The sequence below is a fragment of the Anthonomus grandis genome, chromosome 18 (genome assembly GCF_022605725.1).
Source record: "Anthonomus grandis grandis chromosome 18, icAntGran1.3, whole genome shotgun sequence".
Taxonomy (NCBI): Eukaryota; Metazoa; Arthropoda; class Insecta; order Coleoptera; family Curculionidae; genus Anthonomus; species Anthonomus grandis.
In genome coordinates this window covers 7,917,576-7,938,603 of record NC_065563.1, presented here as the reverse complement: position 1 = coordinate 7,938,603, position 21,028 = coordinate 7,917,576, and the positions used below count along the sequence as shown (strand labels likewise).

Genomic DNA, 21,028 nt, shown 5'->3' with positions numbered 1-21,028 from the left:
TCTGATTATGTTAAGTTTTGTAATATTAGGGCTAGATGTAAATCCTTAAAAAGACAGTGTTATGATGATTATATTTATGCTACAGAGCTTTCCCTGAATAGCAGCTTGAGAAACTTTTGGAAGTTTGTGCGCTCCAGAAAGGGCAGCTCTGCAATTTCCAGTGTGATTTCTTACAATGGTACTACCTGCTCTTCAGGTGAGGGCATTGTGAACTTATTTGCAGAATATTTTTCACAAATGTACACTGACAAGCAGTGCATTATTCCTCAAGATTTGACTTCTAACCATTTTCAACTCTCTAGTCTTAAAATATCAATTTCAGATATCTACACCGAACTGTCCAGACTGGATGTGACTAAGGGTCCTGGACCTGATGGTTTACCACCGGTTTTTCTAAGGCAGTGTAGTTTTTTATTGGCGAGACCTCTATTTATTATTTTCAACTTGTCTTTAACTTCCGGTATTTTTCCAGACTACTGGAAGACCAGTTTTATCACACCTATCCCTAAAGCTGGAGACAGCTCGCAGGTTCAGAATTATAGACCAATCAGTATTCTTAGTACAATTCCTAAATTGTTTGAGAAGTTTGTTTGTGTTGTCCTTACATCTTTTCTTCAGGGTCAATTATTAGATGAACAATTTGGTTTTATTGCAGGACGTTCTACGGAACTGAATATTCTATCCTTTACTGATTTTCTGTCTGAGTCCTTGGAGAGGGGGTGTCGAGTGCACTCTTTGTATACCGACTTCTCCAAGGCTTTCGACAGAGTTAATCACAGGCTTTTGATCTTTAAGTTGAAAAGATCAGGGATTGGGGGGTCCACTGCTGAAATGGCTTGAATCTTACCTGGTGGGTCGAACGCAGCTCGTTAGAGTTCTGGGCTTTGAGTCTCGGGAGATTTTGGTGCTGTCTGGTGTCCCACAAGGATCCCACTTAGGGCCTTTGTTATTTAACCTCTACATTAATGATATATCAACATGCTTTCAGTACAGCTTCTTTCTTCTTTTTGCAGATGATTTAAAATTCTTCCTTAGAGTCTCATCTCTGGAGGACTGTTTCAGACTCCAATCGGATTTGGATAGACTTGTTGATTGGTGTACAACAAATGGTATGGATCTAAATGCTGGAAAGTGTTACTCAATGTCCTTTAAAAGAAATAGAGACCCCGTAAACCACTCCTATTTTGTTGGTAACACCATATTGAAATCTGTCTCTCATATTAAGGATTTAGGTGTGACACTGGATAGCCCTTTAAGTTATATTGCGCACATTTCGGGGGCAGTTACCAAGTCTCTGCAGATGCTTGGATTTATCAAGAGATGCTCAAGGGACTTTTATAATATTTCATCTATTTGTTTGCTCTATTGTGCACTTGTGCGTCCTCATCTAGAATTCAGTTCCTGTGTTTGGTCTCCATACTATAATAATCATATTCATAAGATTGAAAGTGTACAACATAAATTCTTAAGATATATTGCCTTTAAGCAAAATGGAGTACCTATAAATTATCAGGATGAGTTTGACTATCAGCAAATGGAAGCCTCATTGAATTTGAGAAGTCTTGAAACTCGTCGTAGACATAAAGATTTGAAAGTATTTTACAACATCCTTCACTCTCAAAGCTTTTGTCCTGCACTTCTTAATAAAATAGGTCTTTATGTTCCACCTAGGTCAACAAGGCAAGTTACTTCTTTTTACAGCCAAACACACCGCACAAATTATGGTCACAATTCTTTTCTGGCAAGGACTGTTAGGCTGGCTAATCAGTATTCTGATGTAATTGATTGCTTTGAGGGGCGCACAGGGTTCATTAAGAAATTAAATCTTATTAATTGATAATGCTGTCTTAAACTAGAACTATAAGGTGTTGTGAATTGTGATGGTAATTGTTCCTTTGTGTTAACTATAAGTATTGTCTTTTTTTTCTTTTTTTTCTCTGAACTGATTGTTCCAAGTTATGGGTAATCTTTATATTCTAAGCTTAAATTGTATGTTAGGTTAGGTTAGTTTAATCATCCAATTATTATTCTTATATTTTTTTTTTTGTAATATTGGACCAAAGCCCGTTGATATATTAAATAAATAAATAAATATCTATCTGGTCCATTAGTTGAGCTAAGCAACTGAGAGGTCTACGGTTCAAAACCCAACACTGTGTCAAAGGCTTGTGGTCTGCCTTTTATTTTTATTTGATTTTATGTGTTTCTAACCTCACTATTATGTTTATTATTGTTGTTAATTTTACAGTGTATGTGTAGGTAAGGTAATTTTATTTTATTTTGCAAATAATTGGGCCTGATGATGTCCTGCTTATACAGGGCGAAACACGTGTAGCCAATAAAAATGTGCTTATGAGACCGTGACATTGTTTTTTGTTTGTTTGTTTACCCTGTATTTATGTATAATCCTAAACTTACATTTAAACTCTTTATCAGACGTCTCTTGTCTAGACTAAACAGACGGTGCCATTTGATCCAGAATATCCGCCCACCGTATAAGTCCCAGGAAATGACGAAAGCCGGTACCATGTAGTACCAAAAAAATAAATGAAAATATTCCAGGCAATCGTGATCAATTTGACTCCACTATTTAAATTAAGGGTATGCGACAGACATTAGTGGTAAGACAAGGATACGTGCAATGTCCTTCCATAATGCTTGACCTATACCGTGACGAAAATTGCTGTGTTTGTCTCACAAGTGTTTACGAGAATCCCTTATTAACCTCTAATTAGGCGCGATAAAAAAAACCTTCATTCTCGATCGTTCCATTCATTTACACGTAAGGGACTTTGCTTTAATTCGTTTTTGTTGAAGTGCGATTACCATAACAATTGCTTATTATGTAAATTAGGCACGGAAACGTACTTTTGACGTCGTTATGCAACCAAAACAATAATTTCAGTAAATACACTTTTTTATCGATTATAACCAGCGCACTCTTTGTTTAATAAATAGTAAGGAGACTTACCGAGATCCAGGATGATTTTTTTTTTGAATTCCAACAATTTTTTTTAATTCAGACGCACAGCGATCGATACTCTATTAAACTGACCCAGTCTAGACACACACACAGCAATCCAGACTGAACTAGGCTAGTCTGGAGCTGTGCATATAGCTTCCATTGCTCGATTGCCAAGCGTACGCAATTTCCAAATATCTCCTTTAAAATTCCAGCACCAGCAGCGATAACTCAAACGAATTTCTTGGTGGAAATGTGCCAACGCCGCTCTCCTGTGTTCCAGACTATGCCGCAACATTAATGACGTCACGGGGACTGAAAATTAAAGGCGTCAGGGAGGGGGGGTGGTAAACGGGGTTGCAAATGCCAAGGCCTGCTAGGACTCTAAAAGGCCGGATGTGGTGTCGGAAGTGACCTTTAGACCGGAACATTATGCATTTAAGATCATATTATAATTAGTCATTAGGGCGTTCAAAAACAGACAAAATTATTTATTCGCATACAGTCGAAAAATTAAATTATTTCTATTTAAACGTTGTTAACCCTGAACTTCTCGGTAACTGTAATTATCTCGTTGCCCACGCAATTTTTTCACGCGGTATATCGAGGTACGCTTCCTCTAAATACGATTGTCAAGGCTTTCGAAGAACGACATTGTTTTTATTTGTCCGACTGTTATGCAACTTTCGCTGTATAATGTCCGTTACGTTTCATCGGTTATCGTTCGCTTTTTGGCGCCAAGATAATGTTGCAATCTTATGTTGGGAAAGGATAGACATAAAAAATAACCGTTATATAGTTCATACAATATTTAAGATAGGGACCCCAAATCAGCTAGAAATCTTCTAGGTTCATAAAAATTGTCAACTGCTTCAACTCTGAGGAGGAAGCAACAAACAAAGCATTAAAATCAACTGTCTTACTTAAGAAATAAGATATTACTATGTTCGGTTAAAAATTTACTTCAATTGTCTAAAAATTGACTTTAATAAAAGAGTTATAAAATGTAATTGTCATACAAAATCGACTTCAATAGACCTGGAAAATGTAAAAACTAATTAGCTTAATAGTTCTGTAAAACATATTTTATTTTTATCATTTTATTATATTATATTTTTTTTTATTTTATATTTTAATATATGTATTCTCATTTAAAACAAAACTCTTTTAATAATCTATAATAATTCTATCTCAATTTAATTAATTCCATAATCAATTAATAACTTGATATATTTAAAATAACGTATATGGATAAAGATCTCTAATATTCATTGAGTCAAGAGGACACCCAAAAATATTAATTGGCCAGGCAGTCACAAAGCAACGTTTGAGAGAAATGTGTGGAAAAAGAGTTGTGTTTACTGGTTAAATCAGGCTGCTAAATTTAATAATAGTGAATATGTGAGAAATAGTTGATCTTGAGTAGATATGTGGCCATTATGAGAACGAATGCGCAATTCCTCGAGTGCTGTCTGGTAAGACTGGGGGCCTTATCTGGGGCCCGATTGACACGAATAAACAGAAGGATATAGTATATATAGAAATATATCCTTTGTCTAATTCGTTGAGATGCTTGCTGTTTAGCGGCAGTGGAGCGTCTGGGGAAGCCCTTACTATTCTAGGTGACACTAGCTAGTCGCCAAATAAAGGAAGATAACATGTTTGACATATGTATATATTGAAATGTGACATTGTGTAAATTGATGTTGACTGAGATGATGCAAGGGAACGGAAGTTTTCCCCGGTGAGTATATTTTATTATTGCCAAAAGTTGACAGAACAGTAAATATTGTTTTTTTTAATTACTTTTATGTGATGTTCGAGTTGATGTCTAACAATATGAGAAGGATGACTGTTGAGTGAATTTGCATTGTAGAGACCCATTGGCTAAGAACAACTCTGACCGGTAATAAACCACATTTTAAAGCGTATTTTACAGTTCTGAAAAAATAGAATAAAAAATTACTCTTAGTGCCTAGAAAACAAAAAAATATACATTAATTTTTGGAAAACTGGAAAAAAAATCATAAAAAAATAACCCTGGAAGAAGTAAAAAAGAACTGGAAATGCTTGAAAGGTATTTTTTATACTTGTCCCTGAAAAACGAAAAAAAAACAAAGATCACTTAAATGATCCAAAACAAACAAATAAAATAATTCAATATCATTAAGACAAATAAAAAGTACTTCAGTTACCTTAAATGAAACTAAACCTTAACCTTAAATGAACTAAAAATTACGCCCACTGCCTAAAAATTAATTTCCTGTCGTGATTTGAATCGATTGAACTGCCTGGAAGAAGGCTTCAACTACCCGGACCAAATAAAAAGTGACTTCAACTGTCTTACAAAAACTGACCCCGATTGCCTGGAAAAAAACAAACTTGACTTGACTTTGACTATTTTCTGGAAAAACAGAAATTTAACCACTGTCTCAAAAAAAAAAACAGCAAATCACTTGAGTTACCTAAAACAGACAAAAAATTAATTTAATGTCCTAAATGGGGTTTTTAGACCATGCCACCTTTGTTTAAAAAACACCGTATCATGACAGTATATTCGTTATATGTCTATAAACTTTTGGTTTTTGCAAAAATATACAGTCCTTACTTTACAAGGAACGCAGACTTTAATATGGGCATGCCTACAAGATATCACCAAGATCTCAACATTTTGCACCATAATACGGCTCTATTTGAAAAGAGTGCGATTTTCGTAGCGTTTAATAAATTACCAAACTGCATAAAAACAATTGAAGGTATAAACCAGTTCAAATTAAAAATAAAGCAACTCCTTTTATATAATCCTTTATACTGTCATAATGACTATTACTGTTTGAACCTAAAAAATGGAAAATCTGTGCAAGTTTAGTCCCTAGTCTATAGTGTTTTAGCCTTTAAGTTTTCTTTTGTAAGTTCGTTTTCATAAGTATTGTTAGTATATGTATGTCTCTATTTAACTTTTAATTATTAAGGACTTTAGTGTATACATTTAGGTAAGGCTTGAAATTGACGCATGCTATGTTCATTGTTGAACCTTTGTAATGAAGAATTTTAAATAAATAAATAAATAAATAAATAAAGCAAATTAAAAGCACTTTAGTTCCCTTGTATGAACTAAAAATCGCCTCCACAGTCTGAAAATTGAATTCAACCACCTGAATGAAATAAAAAATTATTTCAACTGAAGTATTTGTATTTTTTCTTTTTTAAGTTTCCTTAAAATTTAGTTTACTCGTAGCTTGTTAAGTTCTATTCGATTTATTTAAAATTAGTTGCAATTCCTTGGACTTTAAGATTTGCATTTTTTTTATTTTGACCCAAATTTTTATTAATATCAATTTTCTTTTTAAATGCTCCTTAGATCTCAGTCTTTTTAGTTTGAATTAAATTAATTATTTTTTTTTTGGTTTTTCTGATTTTTTTCCTAATTTCCCCTTTTTTTCAAGTTCGCAGTTTCTTTAGATATGCTTTGAATGATTTTTCTAAATAAAAAAAAAAACTATTTTTATATTTTGTGTTAAATTTTCAGAAATTTTTTGGTTTTCATTTTTTCTTCACATTTTTCCTACTTCTCTTGGATTTTTAGGTTGGGACGTCTCTATGTTGCCTCAAATGAACTAACAATTGCGTCAACAGTCGGAATATTGACTTCAATTGCATGGAAGAAGGCTTCAACTATCTGAATGAATTTCTGAATTAATATAAATCTAATAGAATAGAAATCTGAATTTATTTAAAATTTGTTGTTATTCCTTGGACTTTAAGATTTGCATTTTTTTATTTTGATCCAAATTTCAAATTTTCAATTAATATCAAGTTTTTTAAAGGATGCTCCTTAAATCTCAGTTTATTAAGTTTAAATTAAATTAATTTTTTTCTTGGTTTTTCTGATTTTTTTTTTCCTAATTTCCCCTTTTTTTTCAAGTTCGCAGTTTTTTTAAATACAGTATTGTGCAAAAAGATAGCAACATTGAACTTTCCTGTTATATATCTTTTAGTATCTATTTTATAAGTAAGGTTTATATATTATTTACAAGAATAGTTAGAGCCTGTTTATATTTTCATATTATCATATTTTTTGTATCATAATAAATAAAACACCAAATTGTTTTATGCAAATTTATTATTCAAAAATATAGCAACAAAAAAATTAAAGGCTGTTACTGGCATGACTTCATCCATATATGGCACTAAATGTGTTTGCAAAATGTCTTTGTACATGAAACGATCCATTTTGCCCACTGTTCTTACTATGGGTCCCATGCCACGAGCCGAGAAACATCCCCATACAAGAATATTTCGCCCTCCATGTTTCACTGTGGGGCAATGTTTAACTGTGTACTTTTTGTTTATTCTTTGTTCACGGGGGCGTCTGACGTACATCACTCCATCAGTCCTGAATAAATTATATTTAAATTCATCACTAAATACGACTTTCTTCCAATCAGCTACAGACCAGTGGACATGAGATCGGGCAAAGTTAAAACGAGCCTTGACGTTCTTCTTTGAGAGTAACGGTTTTTTGGCGGGGCGACGAGCAGGTAAGTTGACATCAAGTAATCTTCTCCTTACGGTACTGGAACTAAGGTTTACTCCTCCACCCTCTTTTAATTTTGCCAAAATTTGGGAAGAAGACAAAAAAGGATTTTCTTTGGAAATTCGTAGCAGCTGCCTATACATCCTCAAATTTGTTTTTCTGGGTCTACCAGGAATGGGCGCCGGTGCAGCTGTTCCAGTAAGGCGAAATTTTTTGCAAACTCTGGATACGATTGACCTGTAAAGCCGTAAGCTTCTTGCAATGTCACTCTGCCTAACATCATTTTCGTAATGCTCCACAATAATTTTTCTTACATCACCAGAAACGGTTTTTGAGTGACCCATTTTAAGTTAATTCTGAGATTCAAAAATAACAACTTTACAGCAGGTAAGTCGATATTTAACTAATAAAATAAATGCGAAACAAGAATGTTGCTATATTTATGCACATTGTCTAAATAAACAAACATGAAGTTCCTTACTCTGCATTGGCATTCTTATGATATCTTGGTATATTTATAAATAATACAGAGGGGTGTACTTAAAAGTAAAGAAATAATATGGAATAAATAAAGGAGCAAATAATATTTTTGAAAACATCGCTTGTTGCTATATTTATGCATAATACTGTATGCCTTTGAATGATTTTTCTGAATAAAAAAAAACTATTTTTATATTTATTTTATGTTAAATGTTCTGAATTTTCTTAGTTTTTATTTTTTCTTCACATTTTTTCTAATTTCCCTACTTCTCTTCCTTGGATTTTTAGGTTTAAACGTCTCTACATTCAATATGTCATGTTGAGATAGATAATGTTGCAATCTTATGTTGGGAAAGGATAGACATAAAAAATAGCGTTATATAGCTCGTACTATATTTAAAGGGACCCCAGATCAGCCAGAAATCATTCAGGTTCAAAAAATCGTCAACTGCTTCAACTTTGTGGAGGAAACAACAAACAAAACATTAAAATCATCTCTCTTACTCAAGAAATAAGATATTACTATATCCGGTTAAAAATTGACTTCAACTGACTAAAAAAAACAAAAAATGTTTTCAATTAACTAAAAAAATAATAAGGATACTTTGCCTGAACAAAATAAAAAGTGATTTTAATTGCCTAGAAATATCAACACATGTTAATACTTATTGATGTTAGATTTTGGATTAAAAATAAAAAGTAGGAATAGATAAATGGTATTCTAAGCGCAAAAAAAACATCTTCAAAGCAAAAAAAAATTATTAACATTCTTATTCCTAAAACCGCTTCTAAAAAATTTGAAATGGCAGCACCGCAGGCAGAGGCTGATGTCATCTTGACCAACGGCTTTGTGTTTACGTTTTTTCTTTAGTTTTTGGTTGAAAAAGGTTGAGTAATTTCAGTGTTTTTGTGATGTTTTACGATAGTAAAAACTCGTGCCGCACCATGTGAAAAAGGCGATTTAAGCCGATCTTTTCACAAGTAAATGCCGATACTGTCATAACATCATGTCGAAGGACAACCGTTGTCATAAACGTAGAATAGTAAATACTCACTTAAGAAATCTATAATAATTATAAAATATTTAATTTCCTTAAAAATGCTTTTTATTAGATAAGTACCTTTACTCACATTACGAGTTTTTTTTACGTAAGAGTTCATAATCGGTGATATTTAAAAATAAAAAATAATACTTGTGATATATAATTAAAAACGGAATTTCGTAAAGATTTTAAAAATGCACAAACCAAATATGGCGCCTACACTGAAAATCAAAATATGGTAATTTTACAGCAAATTTAGTAGGTCATATGTTGCCAGCAAAAGAAGTGGTAAACTTATTTTAGTACACTGTAAATTTAAAATGTCTGTAAAAATGTGAATTTTTTGTTTTGTAATTTCACTGCGGTCTTCTGTAAAATGTAAGCAATAATTATAGTAATTTTTAAGCAATATTACTAAAGATTTACTGCAGTCTTGTACTTTTACAATGGTTTTAATGCAAATTCAACGATTATATCCGTAAAAATCCTGTAAAAAAGGTTAAGCATTTTTCAGAGACCCTGTAAATTTACTATAATATTTTTGGTTAAAAAATGCTGGTATTCTGTGTTTTTATTTTATATTTAGATATAATATATTTCTGCTGTAATATTTCTTAAATAAAATTCGTTTAAAAATTGTAAGATTATCCCAAATTAAAAGCTTTTATGAAAAAATAAAAATATATTTCCTTATATACATTTATTTAAACATATCTTAACATAACAAATTTATTTTGTAGTGAAACAAAGAATAAAAGATAAACTTAATGGAACTAACCTTAAAATATTAGGATTTATTAAGCTATAAACATTGAACATGCTTACATGCAGGAAAAACAATATGGGCCCCTTATTGTGTTTGCTTTTTGAACTACATGTTTTGTTAAAGTAATGTTTAAAAGCTTAATTTCACTAAGTTCTTATAAAAAAAAGAAAAAACCGTAAGCTATTAAAAAATTATATATTTACAGCCTGTACTTACGTCAAATTGCTAACAAAAGATCGACAAATCTTTGTTAAAGTAATGTGCCAGTACCCTCAGTGACTGCAGCACGATTTCGTCCTGATCTTCGTCAAAAATGGTAAACTTCTTACACTTAGCTTTTTGGGTCAGCTTTGGAAAATGCCAAAATATAGCTTTTTTAGTAAAAAGCACAGGCCATTTTTTAATACTTTAATACGGATCAGGATTTGTTAGGAAATCTCTTTGTTTGTTTCTTCTAACAAATCTTTAAACTTGGTGTAGTCCAATACTATTAATAATTACTTTCGAATTACTAGCATCATTTTCTATTAGTGGTTTCCACGTTAATGCAGAGCACCCAGCATTTCTATTAATGAGTTTCTTTTTGTGAATTTTTTTGCAGGTCAACGTTTGGTCTAATAAAATAACCTATTCTCTTGGTACCTCTATTCATATACCAATTTCGATCTTGTATTTGGCTTACTAAGATGCAAGCTGCCTAACATTCGAATTTACAGGTAGAGATCTGTAAGAGTACCGGGTTTTTTAACCGTATGGATTAATTTTTATGCAAAATGACTATATCGACAGTAAAAAAGCTGTGATTTTCCTAAATCTAGTATCATTTAGGTTAATTTAATCAATATAGTAAATTCACATTCTGACATGGTAAATTTGCTTTAATTATAACAGTTAATACTGTTGTAAGATTGACGGACACATTTAGAGTGTAAAAGTAAGAAAAAACAAAGTTGATAATGGTCGGCAAAAGACGAAACGTCGTATTGAAAATCTAAGAACACCATCATGTAGCACAAAATAAGTGGCAATACAAAAGTAGAAATTATTTAAAAATCGGAAAGAAAAAAGCTCAGAAAAAATAAAATCGATTTTTTAAAATTTCGTATTTTTTTGAATATCTTCGGAACAATTTGGAATTTTCAATTTTTTTAAACGGCATATTGCTAAGCTCAAAAATACTCAACTTTGCCCTAATTTAACAATCCTCGTATCTATTATAGATTCCGAGATTCCCATGTTGAGGGTCGAATTTGAACTACCCTGCATATAGGTGCATTAAGTTTTTCAATAATCTTCCAGGCAACCTCAGATTCCTTACGGGTTACCAAAGGTCTTTTGTCAGGAATGTTAAAAAAATTATATTTCTACTACCATGCGTAAAGTACTCACTTTACACACTTCCCAGGGTTTATAAAGTTTTACTTTTTACGTACTAGTACCTAAAAAGATTATTGAGTAATTCGACTTTTATTTGGCATTTAATTTATGATTTGTCAAAAAATTTCTGACATGGGGTTGAAAATATTACACGTAAAACCCTATGACCCGAGATAAAAAAAAATGCACTGTATGTGTGTCCTGTGAGTAAAAAGTTTATTTGGATAGTTTGAATAAATATACAATTTTGTAGGGTCGCATGTAACATAGCTAGAATAGTCCGGTTCCTGTTCTGGCCAGGACAGCAATCACAGTATAAGAGCAAGCGAGTCTCACGTTTGTCAACCAAGCAAATATAGTTGCCATTTCATTTGCTCCACGTTTTCTATTTACTTCGTCCCAATAGTAGCAAAATACATCACGTGTGCAACTCTCATAAAAAGTAGGTTATACACCGATAACTTGCGTGAATAGTATAAAAGCATACTTTCGCCTTTGGGTGTATTCAACACTTTCTGTAAATCAAGACTCACACATAGAGTTCCAGAGTCGCTTTTGAAAATGTTCTGGTGTGCTTTAAAACCGTTGTAGGAATGTTCCTTTTCAGCTAAATGCTTTATCTTTGCTTGCTGCATAACTTCATCAGTGATATCTGATCTCTCAAATCTGAGACATTAAAGACATTTATCTTTTTTAGGAATGTGGAATCCAATATTGTAATCTGCGTTTAAAACATTCCTAAACACCCTCTCCCCAAGAACGTCTATTCCTTGTGTAAGGTGAACCTTTTTGTAAACTTGATATAAATTAAATAAGTTTTTAAACTCCTGCGGCAAATACACACGATTTGAATCTTTTCGAGCATAGTGGGATGGAATGGCCGGAAGGGATTTAATAAAGTTATGTACTGCAACCTTGGCAGTCTCTTTGGTTTTGTTTGGTGGAATGCTCTTCCCTCGCATATCTTTTTGGGGGCAGAACCAAATGATGCGTTACTTATTGTATAATAAATAAATTTCTGAGACACATCTAACGTACAAGCTAAGAATTGGAGGCAAACTGCGCGTTTGCCTTCACCTTCGTTTATAAAATACTTAAAAGTGTACTGGCGTTTTTCTGTTCCAGTAGATCTTTTTCGTTTAACTGGTAATTTCTGCTTTAAGCCAACTATCCAGTCCTTTCGTCGTTCTGAAGAAAAGCTCCAAAAATGATCGAAAATTGGTTTTCTTTTCTCTTCACTCACAATTTAACAGTTGTTGCCGCATTTTTTACCTGTACACGGATTGGGCCTTAGTTTTTTGGCAGAGACTAAAGTGCCGTCGCTTCTTGTATATTCCTGGCCGGATTGTTTAGCTTTCTTTTTAATTCTCCTTTTATTTTGTTTTTTAATAACACTGCGCAGTTCTCCAACAATACTTTCCTTCTCCCCATTACCTGTTCCTTCATTGACATTTTTTTGCTTCTGCTTCTTTTCCACACGTTCACAACTATTTCTAGATGAAGAATCAGATTCTCCTTCCCATAAATCCGAATCGTCACTTCCATAAACCTCTGCTAAGAAAGCTTCGTCTACAGATAAATAATCCATGTATGCCAAAGTTTTTCGTTTTTTATTTCGAAAGACCAGGACTGTTTAAAATGTTGTTTGTTTCCAACACGTTTTGTTCACTATGAGTTAGAAAGGAACTATTAGCGGGTTGATTTGTTAGTAATTCTGCTAAATGATCTGAGGTAACCGGTTCTGCTATATTTGCGGATGAAGGAGCATCATCAATCAGTTCTGTGAAGGAATATTCTATATCACCAAACTGTTCAAAAACAATTTGTTGGAAATCCTCTAAAACCTCTGAAAGGATAATTTAAATTAAAATACCTTCAGGTAAGTTATGAAGTTTTACGATACCTCTACACTATCCATTTATTCTTGTTTCATATTTCTTGAAGCACTTTCACATACTAAGGTAGGTGAACAAATTTCTTCAGGAGTATTCTGAAATAATTACAAGTTAAAACAAATTATGACTTTATAGCGCTTTGGGAATACGTTCTTTAAAAAATAGATGCAATAATGATAATTACCTTGTGACAGTCAATTGAATTTAGTAGGTTTTTGCGAATTTTCTCTTTGCTTTCACAAGGTTTTGTTGAGCGTTTGGCTAAATCCACCAACATTTTCCCTCTAACGTTATTCATTGTTTTCTAAAATCACACTGTTTATTAAATAAATAATAAAATAAGTTATCTAATAGTTAAATTCTCTTCACTAATAATAAAAAAGAACTCACTTCACTTCACTAAGCCTAAAGATATCACATTCATGGAGGTATTTTCCTAAATTCGTTTCCACAACATTCACCTACCACTGCTGCCAGCGTACTAAGCGACTAAACAATCATTCTTTAATTAAGACAGGACAACGAAGGCATATTATCTAAACGACAAGTCCGAACACACACCGATGTACTTTGTTAAAAAAACAGGCCCCTACAATACTGCAATAATGTCTTAACCAGCACATAGTTCTTTTATGATACCAAATAAAATGACTTAAAAGCCATTTAGTTCGGAATTACCTTTGGGTAAAACAGGATAAGCGCCATAATTCTTGAATTTTTAATTCAGGTAAAACTACTTAAATAATTCATAGATTTTTGTCACGATAAAGGAAAAACAGTTCAAGTGCCTTCCCTTTGAATAATGTTTTCAAGGTAAACCAGGATAAATGCCACACATGGGAAAAATGTGGGTTTTTAAAAAGACTTAACGGTTTTTTTTTATGGTAGATAACCTAAGTAACACTTTAATAAAATAAGTCAGAAATATGGTCGCTTGGTAAATAAAAGATTTAATACTCTTCAAAATTCATGATTGACTTAAGCGACACAAAGATAATCGTAACATGTTTAAAAGTAGTCCAAACGACGCAGGAAAAAAATCGCATTTAGTAGTGTTTAAAAGTTTTTTTTGTAAAAAATGTCGCTTATGACCTTTTTCCTTTCAAGCATCGATATTGTCTTTTTTGGTGTTTTAATTTTTAGCTTGGTCTGGTCTAAAACTCATTTCTGTCTTATGTTAGAAAAATGAGTGTGTTTAAATTTGTAATTGTTTGTAAGGTAACATTTTCTAGTTTTAAATTGTATTACTGTTTGTACCTGTTTCTCAGACTTTTCTTGTATATTAATCTTGAGAAATAAATGCTATTATGATCTTATTATTTATGACATTACTGAAATTATTATATATGGAAGTTGAATTCAACTGTTTTTTGCAGAAAGTGACTCTAATTGGCCGGAAGAAAACACATCATTACTTAGGTTGAATTAGACTTTTTGTCTAATTACTACTAAAAACTATTTTTTTTTAACCAACAACAAATTTCTAGTATTGCATCATTTTAATATAATTTACATAATTAATTATTGACCCTGCTTATTTGGACTGAACCCAAGTACTATTAAATTGCATTTTCTAGAAAGTTATTATACAAACTACATGAAATTACTTAATTTAATCGTGTAATTGCTCAATAAAATCAAAAACGTGCACTTTTTGTCTCCAAATAAACACGCGCGACTAATTTTATGTTTAAAAAGCGAATTAAAATAAAAAAAACTTACCCAAAGATGCGCCAGTTCTAAGCGATAAAGTTTGGCCTGAAAAATGAACGATCCCTGGTTATATTTGTCATATTTTGACGTAAAAATTGTATTTTTCCTTTATTATGTCGTTAAAATCCCGATTCGTAATGGCCTTAAGCCTGATCGATTTCGTGCGGGAAAAATTCCAATTTTTCGACGCCCAAGAGGACAAAATCGCCAAATATTGGGAGGGAAATTCGAGAAACGATATCATCGAAAAGGCCGATAAGCTGTTCGAGGAAGAGAAGTATATCGAGGTCTATGAACATTTAAATAAAATTAAACACAGGTATTAGTATTCGTTCTACTTTTCGAGGCTCTCATATAAGGGGCCCTCAATATCATCATATAAACTAAATAAATAAGCAGCCCTAATTGTACTAAAAATAACCTGAACGTTCCAAAAACCAATTGGGTTTATTTATAATTTAGGTTTAAATAAGTACGTGTGGTTACGAAATTGGAAAAGAGGTCTCTCTTGTGTATATATCAGCTTTAAAGAAATGTATAGGATTTATTTATGTATCTAGAAGTGGGTTAAGCTAAGTAGGAAAATGGTATTAATATAAGCCAATGAATTATTTAATGTAAAACTGGAATAGATTTAAGCGGTGCTTTAGCTATAATAAAGAAAGTTTAATTGCTATGATGCTTTTTCTCTTATAGCAAAGATATAGATATTATTTGGAGAATAGCCAAGGCCCTATTCAACATATCTCTAACCCCAGATCTAACCAATGAAACCAAAAAAGAAATGATGGGTGAAGCCTATGAAATTCTAGCTGGGGCCACTGCCATCGGTAGCACATCCAAATAAATCAAACATTTCAATAATATTCTTGAAAAAATTCAAGGTAAAGGCAAAGGTAACTACTATAAATGGATGGCAATTATTACAAACAGAAAAAACGGTCTAGAGAGTCTGGAACATAAGGTAACACGTTATCCAGAAATAAGGGATCATTTGATAAAGGCAAGTGAACATAGCCCTAAAGACTATACAGGTAATATACAAGGTGATTGATGGTTGATGGTACCTTAGACGTTTACGGAGAATGGAAAATAGCATTTTTTTGAAAATTTGGCATCATGGGTTTTAGCTGGTGATCTAACGGTTAAAAATATTTTTAGCGATGCTGCGTTGACGCTTATACCAAAAAGTAGTAGCAACTTTGTTATTTTAAATGGAATACCCTGTATATTATTTTATCTTCTGATCCGCTATCGCTTTATGAATGTTTTTGTATAAGGTGTTTCTATACGTACTTTTAGCGATTTTCGAGAAATTAATTATTTTCTTTATTTTTTGACCAAAACATCGCTCCAAATAAATGTTTATTACTACGGCACTGGAACGCGCAGAAAATTGAAATTATGAGCTTAATTTACGGAAGTATGTTACAGTTCTTTTTGTGAGCATAATACTTTAACTCAATGTATTCAAATTTGAAATATTTTAGTATAATTTAATAAAGCTTATTTCATTTATCAAAGTCTTGGATTAGTGGTTATAAAAGTAGAAAGCAAACAGGGTTTGGGCTTATAAGAAAGGGTAATCTCCATAGAAAAATCAACCATAATTGTATAGGTTTCAATAATTATAAAATTTTGATCCGTTTAGAAAATAACCATATTTATTGAAAATGTATTTAAATGGCAAATATATGTATAAATATATCAGAACAGAATATAAACATTAATGGATAGGATGTTTTGTTTTATAACAGTAACCACTTATTAAGAATAAAATTCATATTAAAGCATAATCTTGACTAGGTTGATATTGTTGGTACCTTGATCTTGCATTGTGAGGTTGTACAGGTGTCTGATTTCTTTCGGTTGCCTTGGTCAATGTCGATCTGAAAATTAGAATGAGACTTTATTATGTGTGATGTCCGCAATAGTCATTTGAGCAAAATTTGTTGCTCTTTCTTTTATCATAATTTTATTGTAGAAAAAGTTAGTGAATCTTACAGTACTACTTATTTCATGCAGGAATTGTCTATATTTTCAGTAAGATTTAGGTTGACAGATAAAGGTAAAATCTGGAGGGGAACCATTTTCGACAGATTTGGGTTAATGGGTCATTTTTCAGCTAAGAGTTAAAGACTTCAGCTGGTTTCGCTTTGGGCGGATTTACAAAGGAAATACCTTACCTAAGTCTGATTTTTTTTGTGAGTTAAATTAAAGTTTTGCCGAGGGCAGTTTTAAAGAAACAGACTAAAGAGTTTTTAAGGTTTCCTGTGTTATTTTGTCATAAAAATTCCAAAGAAAGGCCACATTCCAACCTAGGTAAGTTGCACATGGCACATGGTCAACTATTCTTATAATTTTTCTTATAACCCATTAAATATTTGCATTTATTTTAATTTTAATTTAAAATTTATAAATACGTCCAACTTTTTAAAGCGAAATTTTAATAAAAAAATATTTTGCTCACCTCAGAAATTCCTCAGTTCAGTTTCTCACATATAGTTTTGTTTTTAGGCCTTTTCTTGTTTTCCTCTTCCTTCTTCTTTTTCTAATTGCCCCCTTTTAACTACCAGACTACCACTTGGGCTTCCTCATATATTAGTTCAATTCATCATTGATATTGTGAAGGATTTGATGGTTTGAGCCCCATCGAACACACTTGAGCTTCTTCTGGATATCCTGAAATCCATCACAGGGCGTAGTACTGGCTGGATCACTTTGTCCAACCACCACAGAAGACACTGACACTGTCCTTCCCGAGACACACCAGGTGGGCCCCATGGCCGTCTAGTCATCAACCAGGGCGAGAAAAAGGACCACAGGTATCACAGAATTATATAACCATTTAGAAGTGAAAAACAAAGGTCATACACATTATTTTTGCCATTGTTAATACTCATTGGATAATTTATTGCATATATATTTACTAGTTTTACTTTAATTTTTAAAGCACATAATTGCTATAATCTTTGTTGGGAACTAAGTGTATACGTATATGCGAGTTATATTATAAATTGTATCGTATTTATTTATCCATAAACCGCCGGTTTTTATCACTTTATTTAACTTTTATGAATTGCTTAATTCTAGTGAACTTGTAGATTTCATATGATTAATATCAATTTCTTTATTTAGCCTTTGACACATTCACATTTACAGTGCCGTCTCTAAGGTATGAGGCGCCCCGGGGCAAGTAGTGTCCACACCGCCTCTCCAACCCAAAACCCAAGCCCTTCCCCCGCGCTTTATGACGTTTAAAACATTTTTTTTATATAATATAATAAAAAGTTACTTAACAACGTCATTAGAAATATACGCAAAACATAAAAGTCTATGGCCAGTAAAAAGAAAAACACAAAAGTAGCAAGTAATAAGTTATATTAAATATTAATAAATTACGTTAATTTATATAACAAGGGGAACTGTAAAATTATTGCAACTAAATATATTTTCTGGCTTTCGCTTCGGAAAAAGTCTTAATTAACGACTGAATCCACATTCCACACTCTCAAGAATTTTGTGTTCAATCGAAATTGTTGATAAATTATTTAGTCTCTCATTTGACATCGTGGATCTCAGATGGTTCTTTATCAACTTAAGTTTGCTGAAGGATCTCTCTCCTTCTGCCACTGACACTGGTAACCTTAAATATATTCTGAGGGCTATGGTCACGTTTGGAAAATTTGAAGCCAAGCCGTCCAAAACTACCAAACATTTAAGTAATTTTTCCGCGCTAGCCTCCGATTTTATGAAAGTGCGTATCACTTTGATTTCACTGAATAAGTCGTCACCATTTATGTCTTTTTCATCTCTTGCCTCATCCGTGAGAAATAGGTGTAGATCTTGGCAGCATTTCATCAACAATTGATCCGGAAAAATAAAAATGGTTCATTAACTTTGTTCATCAAATCGAATCTGTCTTTGATTGAATTAATGGAAACGTCTAGCATATAAAAATAAAAATTAATTTTGAAATTGTCTGTTGGATCGACGACATTTTCGTCTGCAACTTCGTAACTAAATTGTTGACGTTTCCTTCGAATTCGGGTTACAGGAAATTCTGTTTCCGCTTCAACATCTCGGGCAATTTTCTTTGCTTCATCTAATAGATCGTTGAACTTTTCATCACATCTGTTACTTTGTAAAAATTCCAAAAGATTTGTCAAATACTCTTTAACTCTCGGCAAATTTTGTTCTGGATCTTGCAAAATCTTACTGACAATGTTGGCCCTTTCAAGTATTTTATACCACATTACCAGCGAGCATATAAATTTGTAACTTATTATTTTTTATAAAATATTTTTTGCTTGATTCCTCGCACACATATCCTTACTTGCATCATCTCTCAAATCTTCCAAAGCGTTACACACATCTTCAAAACAGTGGTTTTAAGGCATCTATTCTACTTGACCACCTAGTATCTGATAAAGCTTTTAGTGTCAGTCTTTTACAATGTTGTTTAAAAATATCCCAACGGTTGGTGGAAGAAGAGAAAAATACATATAGTTCTTGGACTAAATCAAAAAAGTTTGTTGTTTCAAAAGTCGATCGAGCAGCATCGTTTACCAAAAGGTTTCAAGAATGTGCAGTGCAGGGCACATAAAAAGCTCGAGGATTTATATTTAAAATTTGGTGCGGCACTCACCAAACTTATTTTTACACCACTTATTTTTGCCTTTCATATTGGCTGCGTTGTCATAGCTTTGTCCTCGCAATTTATAAATATCCAAATTTAATTCCTTTAATTATTCGGTTATAAAATTTGATATCCCTTCGCTTGTTACGTCAGTAATCTGGCAGAATCCTAAAAAATGTTCTCTTATTCTTATCTTCTTTAAGTCATTCATTACATCCACAAATCTAATTATGATTGATAATTGTTCTTTATGCGCAACATCAGGGGTTCCATCCAGTATGATTGAAAAATACGTATTTTTTCGTATGTCAGATAAATTTTATCAGAATTTTAATTAATATTTAATTAATTTCAGATTTTATTGATTTCTGCCGAAATTAGCGAGATTATCTCGTTTTGAATAATTGGGCCCAAATAAAAATATATAAATAATGCCATTATTGTGATTGTCTAGTGTACTGATCCTCTGAGTGCAAGGTTTTGTTTGAAAAGAAATTGTATGACATAAACTATTCTCTTTAATACAGAGGCCCAGTATTGTTTCTCAATTTCGTAAAGGCGCTGTTCTTGTTTGTCGATTATTGTATTATTCTTCAGAGATTTGGCGAGTTCCTTCCATTTTAGAAAATGTCTGTTGTGTTGGAAAGATTTTTCGTGCTCTTAAGTGTTTCCAATCACCAACTCCTTTATCGCTAAAAGCCGTGTCCACTGTTCTAAATAATTTGCAACAAAAACAGAATACCTTGTTTGAGCAAATAGAATATAAAAGCCAAGACCTAGATATTTTCTCTCTTACTTAGATATAGTAACATGATACCTCGTTAAAAAGGGATTTTAATTTCCTTTTAGAATATATACAGTGTGTTCCATTAAAAAATGTATATAGGTGTAATATATACAATCACAAAGTGATAGCGGATCGGAAAATAAAATAATATACAGGGTATTCCATTTGAAATAACAAAGTTGCTACTATTTTTTGGTATAAGCGGCAACGCTGTATCGCTAAAAATATTTTTAATCGTTAGATCACCAGCTAAAATCCACAATGCCAAATTTGCAAAAAAAATCTATTTTCCGTTCTCCGTAAACGTCTAAGGTACCATCAATCATCCTGTATAGGAGTTAAAATAGAATATTCTAATGCCTAGTAATAGTTCAATATATGCTAGGCAGATGGCACTACGAGATGGCTAACTTAACATGGTTTCAAAGAAAAATTGCCAAATATTTGTATAAAGAACCTCCCGTGTCGGACTATCACGAAGCATATAGGTATTTAAGTAAAGCCGAAGAGTTGCAGCCAAGGTCCTTTTTACCTAACGTCTATCTTTTGGGGCTAGTTTGCATGAAAATTGGGCAAAATTACAGGTTAAAACTGTGACTATTTACTCAAAAAAACTTTAATAACTTTTGTTACTTTTAGAGCCCGATATTACCTGCAGACGGCAATGAATCTGCCGGTGCACAACGAATGTGAAAAATGCTGCGCCACGAACGCAAGTTTCATGTTATCAAAATTGGAAAAATACGATTTGGGCAAAGATCTGTTGTTCGATCACTATCAATTCGGTTTCGAAAATTAAAATATTACTCTTTTAACGCATTTTTGCTTT

General features: G+C 32.5%; 2 protein-coding genes and 1 long non-coding RNA gene across 4 annotated transcripts in view; 1 reads left to right on the top strand and 2 right to left on the bottom strand.

Moving 5' to 3' along the window:
- LOC126746877 (protein pinocchio) overlaps nt 1–21,028 on the bottom strand; it is a 168,585-nt gene that overhangs the window by 109,562 nt on the left and 37,995 nt on the right. The window contains exon 3 of the mRNA XM_050455273.1: nt 14,783–14,818. Within this exon, the coding sequence (XP_050311230.1) occupies nt 14,783–14,818 (36 nt within the window). The remainder of the gene's footprint in view (nt 1–14,782; nt 14,819–21,028) is intronic.
- LOC126746884 (uncharacterized) lies at nt 11,359–13,440 on the bottom strand. Its single transcript, XR_007664017.1, has 3 exons — nt 13,245–13,440; nt 13,069–13,155; nt 11,359–13,011 (listed from the first exon to the last, which is right to left on the bottom strand). It is a non-coding gene; the product is annotated as an uncharacterized LOC126746884 (long non-coding RNA).
- Nucleotides 14,852–21,018, top strand: LOC126746875 (regulator of microtubule dynamics protein 1-like). 2 transcript variants are annotated; one of them, XM_050455271.1, is made up of 5 exons: nt 14,852–15,092; nt 15,470–15,603; nt 15,658–15,807; nt 20,585–20,783; nt 20,839–21,018. In XM_050455271.1, the coding sequence occupies exons 1-5, from the start codon at nt 14,887–14,889 to the stop codon at nt 20,996–20,998; spliced, it is 849 nt and encodes a 282-aa protein (XP_050311228.1). In that variant the 5' UTR covers nt 14,852–14,886; the 3' UTR covers nt 20,999–21,018. The 2 variants fall into 2 exon arrangements, with proteins under 2 accessions (XP_050311228.1, XP_050311227.1); XM_050455270.1 differs by having other exon boundaries at nt 14,855–15,092; nt 20,570–20,783.